The sequence below is a fragment of the Nannobrachium achirus genome, assembly GCF_963921795.1.
Source record: "Nannobrachium achirus genome assembly, chromosome: 4".
Taxonomy (NCBI): domain Eukaryota; kingdom Metazoa; phylum Chordata; class Actinopteri; order Myctophiformes; family Myctophidae; genus Nannobrachium; species Nannobrachium achirus.
Window position 1 is genome coordinate 8,183,541 of NC_137813.1, and position 7,310 is coordinate 8,190,850.

The window sequence follows — 7,310 nt, forward strand, 5'->3', positions numbered from 1 at the left end:
TACTAAACTGCGACCTGACGGTCGCAATAAAAACATGTCATATAGTATCATCACAAGTAGCTGATCTACAGTACAAGCTCAAAAAGCGGTGTGTTTCGAGCTTGTGCATCTGCTATTTTGATACTTTTGTGTGACGCTTTGGTATGATCAGGTAGGAAGTTAATTTGTGAAAAAAAGCCAAAAAATGTTAGAATATAGAGATAATAGTTTTCTGCCTGACAACAGTGAAATAGACAGAATAATAATGGTGTGTCATCAGGACAGTGTGGTGACAGGAAGGATCAGTGCTTGTTCAACAGTCACTGATCTATGTTATATTTCATTAGATATACCCTGTACTTTCTTATAGTATAGTCTATTTTGAAATGGTTGACTGTAATGAAATATCTAGGTACCATGATGTTCTTTCCTGGCAGGACACAGAGGGAGAAGCGCACACCTAAGTTAGTGAGGTGCTGGCCACACAGATCAATACTAGCTTAGGGAATAAAGAGGCCGCACAGCTCTTCAGCCACGATGCAAAACTTTAAAGGACACCTTTGTTTTTTTTACAACAAGGGTTCATATTTTAGATTGTAATTAGAGAAAAGAAAAAGTGAGTGTTAAAATGTTTTCATTTGCTTCGTTCTGTTGTTTTATCGCGTTTACCGTGCTAAAATGTGTGGGTCATGCGTTGGCTAAATATGTATTTTTAGACACAATAAGCCAGCAGTTTCTTTATTGCTATTTACAGTAACACTTTTAGCCACCATAAGTCACATCTAACCATGAAAGGTTGCGTTGTATCTTGGGAATGGGCTTATTCTGTGTAAAATGACATATTTAGCCACTTGTACGCATGCCCCCAAACACTGAAATAAGAATATCTAAAACAATAGAAAGAAGTAAATGAAATAATTTTAACACTCATCTTTTATATTCTTTAATCACAATCTAAAATATGAACCCTTGTTGTAAAAAACTAAAGTTGTCCTTTAATATCAAACCAATGTTTCGACTGTGTCAGTCTTCTTCCACCTGCTTCTAATGATATCAACGCACTTAATGCGAAATATTCACGTGCTTTCAGACTCTTCAATGCAGAAAGTATCCAGGATACTTGGATATCCAGTATGCCAATGCAGAGATATTAGTAGTAAAATGTCGACATCTAGTGGTCAACCTCAGAGGAGCGCAAAAATAAAACCTGAGGTGATTCCCAGCCTCGAACCAGATGCCAAGATGCCAAGTATGCTCTGTTCCCCGGTGTAACGCCCCACGCCACAGACCCCGACGGAGCGGCGCGGTATTGGGCGCCGATGACCCCCGTGAGTCGCCACCGAGGCGAGCGCTAGCGAGCCGAGTTGCCGCGACGAGCGGTGGGAACGGCGCCCAATCCCACTCAGCCGCGTTACCGAGTTATGTGCCGTTATGGACAGAATAGTAAATATTCAGTCCCTCACTATCAACATCTACCCCACTATCCACGTCATAGATAAATGCACAAAAAAGGAGTCACTTCATCCGTTCATTAGCTCAGTCAGTAGAGCACGGATGCAACAAACCCACGGTTTGGGTTCGATTCCCCTGAGGGGAACAATATTCAAGGCGAGAGATATCGGCGCATGCGTACTTCAAAGTATCCACGGAGGATACTCCTCCGTGGATACCCAGTGCATATTCTCTGCATTCAAACGTCTGAGAAATGGTGAAAAAGTCGGATTGAATGCGAAGAGAGCAGTCGAAGCCGGTGCTTCTTCAGGGTTTTCTTTCCAGGCAGAACATGTTTTCATAATAAATGTATTAAAGATATATCTACATTATTAACATCCACTGCTGGAAATGGACATAATTTAGACTACTGGAGGGACATGGAATAGATTTATGTACACATACTTATTTATGATCTAACACTCCAGCAGTTTTGCTACAGCTGTTGTCCTGTACCTCCATAAAATAAAACTTTACTAAATAAAAACTGGTGTTATACAACTGGTGGAAAGCAGAAGGAAATTGGCATCGATAAATAAGTTTGAGTTTGAGGGGACCAAAGTCAAGGTATGAGGAAAAAAATACCAAAGTATTACGTTGGAGGTTGTGTGACAAGGAAACAAACACGTTTGCACACAAAAAAAAGAACATCAAGTTAAATATGTAGTCTTGGCATTCATTCTCCCATTGTTTGATAAGGTCATGCTGTTGTTCGAAACCCTGTCTAGCTGCGTTGGATAGACATACAACACTCACGTGCAAACACATGCACGACACATGCGCAACACGTGCACAACATTATGCACATCACGTGTACATCACATACGCAACACAACACAAGCACTAAGCAGCACAATACTGATATGCAGGGATTCACTGGTCAGTGTTCTGTCAGTCTTGACCATTTTGAGGTTGTACTGTATATGTGTCATTTTGGTTATTCTATTTCATTTCTCATAATATTTGTGTTAATATAAAACTGTTAATGAAGAGCTAGAACATTATAAGCATTAGCTTCTTCCTGCTCCTTTTAGAACACATCAATACTTCATTGTTCTTTGAAATTGTTGGGTCAACCCATAGGTGGACTATGTCAAAGGCCAAAGGTCAAGATTAACCTTCATGGTCGGTCAGAACGTAGAAATGGAGAGATATTGAACAAGGGAAGTGTGTGTGTGTGTGTGTGTGTGTGTGTGTGTGTGTGTGTGTGTGTGTGTGTGTGTGTGTGTGTGTGTGTGTGTGTGTGTGTGTGTGTGTGTGTGTGTGTGTGTGTGTGTGTGTGTGTGTGTTCTCGCGCGCGCGCGCGCGCGCGCGAGAGAGAGAGAGAGAGAGAGAGAGAGAGAGAGAGAGAGAGAGAGAGAGAGAGAGAGAGAGAGAGAGAGAGAGAGAGAGAGAGAGAGAGAGAGAGAGAGAGAGAGAGAGAGAGAGAGAGAGAGAGAGAGGCAGACAGACATGTTCCACGTCAACCTGCAGTCAGGTACACACACACACACACACACACACACACACACACACACACATACCGTACACACACACACACACGTGGAAAAGAGAAGGAAACTGGCAACAAAACATAAGTCAGACATGAGGAAACAAACGGAAAGATATTTAATACTGTCTGGTGGAGATGTGTGCCAAAATGAAATTGTAACCCCTCTTAACCACTATAAAAGAAGGTTCTCAAACTCAGACTGCATTGAACCTTCTACTGGAGCTGAACACACACAGAAGTCCTTTGATCTGAAGGTGCAACTTTAAAGACTTCAAGATGATACTTGTTGTTGCAGTTCTGTTGCTGGCTGTAACAGTCCACTCTGCTCCTCGTTTCCTGGTTCTGGACTGTGAGGATATCTACAAATTCTCCACACCGAGTGGTGTGTACACCATCTACCCCACTGCTTTACCTGTCATGGTCTACTGTGACATGGACACAGATGGAGGGGAGTGGACAGTCATCCAGAGAAGAGTGGACGGCACTGTGAACTTCTACAGACCCTGGGCTCAGTACAGGGCTGGTTTTGGAGACGCATCAGGCGAGTACTGGCTGGGACTGGAGAACATGCATCTCCTCACCAAGGACAAAAAGTATGAGCTGAGGGTGGACATGGAAGACTTTGAGGGAAACACAGCGTCTGCCTCTTACTCCTCTTTCTCTGTGGGTTCTGAGGCTGATGGATACAAGCTGCAGGTCAGTGTTGTGAAGTAACTATACATTTACTTTAAGGGATATTTCACTTTCATAAAAGAACGTTGAGAAACTTTAATTTGCTTGATTAGTTTTTTAGATATTTTATATAAACTATGCTTTCCTATACAAACCCATTGTAACTCCATTTTGAACCATGATGGATTCATGAGAGAATGCACACCCACACATCAACCCTACAGGCTACAGCTCAGTTAAAGATACAACAGTGTTTAAATTGTAGGGGTGCAGCAGTAAAGTTCCTGACCACCACTGTGGAGATTGCTTGTTCGAATCCAGCGTTGTTCATGAGGCTTGATTCAAGCCTTTACAATGAACACACTCTGCCCATCTTTGTGGAGGGAAGCCGGGGTGTGGAGGATGATATTTGACGCTGCGAGTATTCCTACAGGGAAGGAGGAGTAGGGAGGGAAGGGAGGGGTACCTGTCAGCAGGTAGTGTTGGGTAGGAGCAGGTGAGTCAGATAGTACAACAGCGACAACACACAAATGTCCAACTAAAATGTCTACATAGCTAAAATTTTAAAACGGAAATTTTAATTCGTAAAGTAAGCCTTGCCGAGCCATGAGGCCCATAGTACCCTATAGTACCCTATGGAGCCTATTTCCAGCTTGATGTACAAGAAGGAAGGCTACACCCCCTCAACATGGCGCTAGTATGTTGCAGGGACTTACCCCCAGTCCAACTTCTGATGCTGAGTGCCAAGCAGGGAGTGAGGGAGGTACCAGAAAAAAAGACGGGCGATTTTGATGAATCTATCATGGCAAATACCTAAATACTGAATCAAGCAAATTAAAATCTGTCCAGAGTGGTCACAAAAGCCTGATTAGACGATAAAATGACAACGTTTTTTTATAAGTTAAATATCCCTAGTACACTTATTATATATACTAAGATATTTGTACTTAGTATTTCCAACGTAGGCTACTTTTACTTCTACTCCACAACATCTCATAGACAAGTATTGTAGTTTTACTACACTACAATTTTTTGAAAATGTTAGTTACTATTGTTACTTTGTGAATATTGATTATTATTACAAAACATAGCCTTCCATGTACTTAAAGTACATTTTGATACCTATACTTTTACTCAAGTAAATTCCCAATACCAGACTTCTATTTGAAACAGAGTATTTCTGCATTGCAGTACTTTTACTTAAGTAACACATGTGACTACTTTTTCCACCACTGCTGCAGGTTGCTGGCTTCAGGGATGGAGGAGCAGGAGACTCTCTGACCGTTCACAATGGAATGAGATTCTCAACCTTTGACAAAGATCAGGACACGTGGGGCAGCAACTGTGCAAAAGGTTATTCTGGTGCATTTTGGTACAAGAGCTGTTATCATGCTAACATCAATGGTCTTTACCGCCGGGGAAGCACAGCAGGCAAAACTGCAAACTGGTACACCTGGAAGAGTAATCATTACTCCCTGAAAGCTGTAGCCATGAAGATCAGACGTGTTCCTTAAACATGTTCAGGTTCACATGCATAGATTTGACAAGCACAGCCGTGGTATAAAAGGCTTATATTTACTCTTTTTCTTTTTTCTTTTTCAAAAAAAAATTTTTCTCCATTTTTGGGGATTCTGTTTAATCCTAAACTCATACAGTATATATCTGTATTGTATCACATATTATTACAGTGTTTAATCCTAAACTCATACAGTAGATAGATATCTGTATTGTATCACAGATTATTACAGTGATGACCTGCTTTCCTCGATGGCTCTTAAATCAATAAATAATCCAAGCTGTAAAAACGAATAAAGAGATAAAGACAATGTGTATTTAGTGATTTGGTAACACTTTATTTAAAGGTTGGATCTATACTGCATTATAATTATATTTACAATGCATGATAAGTCTTCATAAAACTCGTCATAAATGTTTATAATGATGCTTAACAACTTATAACAATGTTTATGGTTTATGAAGTACTGGTATAAGTGTTGGTCATACTATTAAGCTCAGCAGAACAACACATTATTAGCGCCACCTGGCTGTCAGTGAGAGCAGGTGAGTCGGAAACAAAAGCAGTGACACAAATGCGTGTTGGGAGGAATTGGAAATAATGGTCATATAACTCATAATGACTAAATTATGAAGAAAAGAAGGGGTTTAAAGCAACACCAACTAAATTGTCTAAACTGCTAAAAGTTTCAAATGGAAAGTTGTACCGGTATGTGATCTAATGTGTAGCTGAACTATAATATATTGTCACATCACAGGCTTACAGGTGCAGAAGAAAACATTTGTTGTAGAAGAAGGAGGAAACAGAAGCATAGATATCAACATGGCAGGGTGACATTTACATAAGGTGCATTAAGGTGTGTGGTGAAAAGGAGCAGTGGCATTAGTTTAAAACTTATGTTGCCATCAGTGTTTCTCAAACTTTGTCATGTGAAGGACCCCCAGAATGATATGTATTTGGCTACGGACCCCCATCACAAATGTTTTTGTTCTAGGGACCCCCAGAAGCAAATATTTGATTTTAGTCTATTCTGCATCTAGCTTAAGGCCACAGACCCGTTGGGAAACGAGTTTGGGGCGACTTTGAAAGAGGGCGACTTATCTGGCTACCTACCATTAGTTGGCATTACACGTAATGACAGATAATGTACTGTACATGGGCCTACTGTAACGTGCATGGTTTAAATGAGGCAGTTTAAAGTAACAATATTGTGTCGTATTGTATTTAGTCACAGTAGTCATAATATTACTATCGTCTCTGTCGGGTGGAAAACCTCATATGTCCAAAACTGCATGTTAACTTTCAGATCAACAAGCTAAAAAACCTGTCTCTTTGCGTTGTATTTCAAGCTTGTTGTGGATTTGATGCTTTTGTGTGGCAACTGTAGTTATGATCAAGTAGGAAGTTAATTCATGAAAATAGAATATGGAGATAGGCCAAAGTCTTTTCTGCCTGACAACACAGTGATATACACAGAATAATAATGGTGTCATCAGCACAGTCTGGTGACAGGAAGGATCAGTGCTTGTTCAACAGTCATGGCAGACACTGACCTATCACATCACTGTTGTCAGGCAGAAAACTCTATACTAAATATTCTAACTTCTTTTTTTGCTCTTTGAATAGTAAAGCCCTTCTTGAATCACACTACAGGGTCACACATACAGTAAGCATCTAAAGTAGCAGATCCACACGTTTCAAACATGGCATGAAGCGACACATTTTGAGCTTGTAGATCTGAATTAGAATATTGAAAAGTGACAGTTTTGGACATGAGGTTTCCACCCAAAAGAAATGATATAAAAGTGAATCAGTGGTGGACGTTTTTCTTTCTTTTTTTACTAGTAATTCCACAATATTGATTGATTGATTGATTGATTGATTGATTGATTGATTGATTGATTGATTGATTGATTGAAGACTTTATTAGAAGTTTGCATAGGAAAAGGTACAGTTTCATGACGGTACAGTTCACTGGTACAAGGTCTACTAAAAGGAGATCCATGAAAAGACTATGTTTATTTCCACAGGAAACCATTAAAGTATCTCATATAACATAACATTGAATGACAGACGAATAGAACACAGTACTATGCAGTAGATATGTAAATACAAATAAAATGAGAGAACAAAAAAAGGAAAACAGTAAGTCTAAACAAA

At 40.1% G+C, this 7,310-nt stretch overlaps 1 protein-coding gene across 1 annotated transcript; it reads left to right on the top strand.

Annotated features, from left to right (window-relative positions):
* Nucleotides 1-2,922: 2,922 nt before the first annotated feature.
* Nucleotides 2,923-5,148, top strand: LOC308282616 (microfibril-associated glycoprotein 4-like; the record flags this gene model as incomplete). The annotated part of the gene is made up of 3 exons (XM_080723001.1): nt 2,923-2,947; nt 3,258-3,658; nt 4,876-5,148. 3 exons carry the CDS (start codon nt 2,923-2,925, stop codon nt 5,146-5,148), a joined length of 699 nt encoding a protein of 232 aa, XP_080579127.1.
* Nucleotides 5,149-7,310: the final 2,162 nt, after the last annotated feature.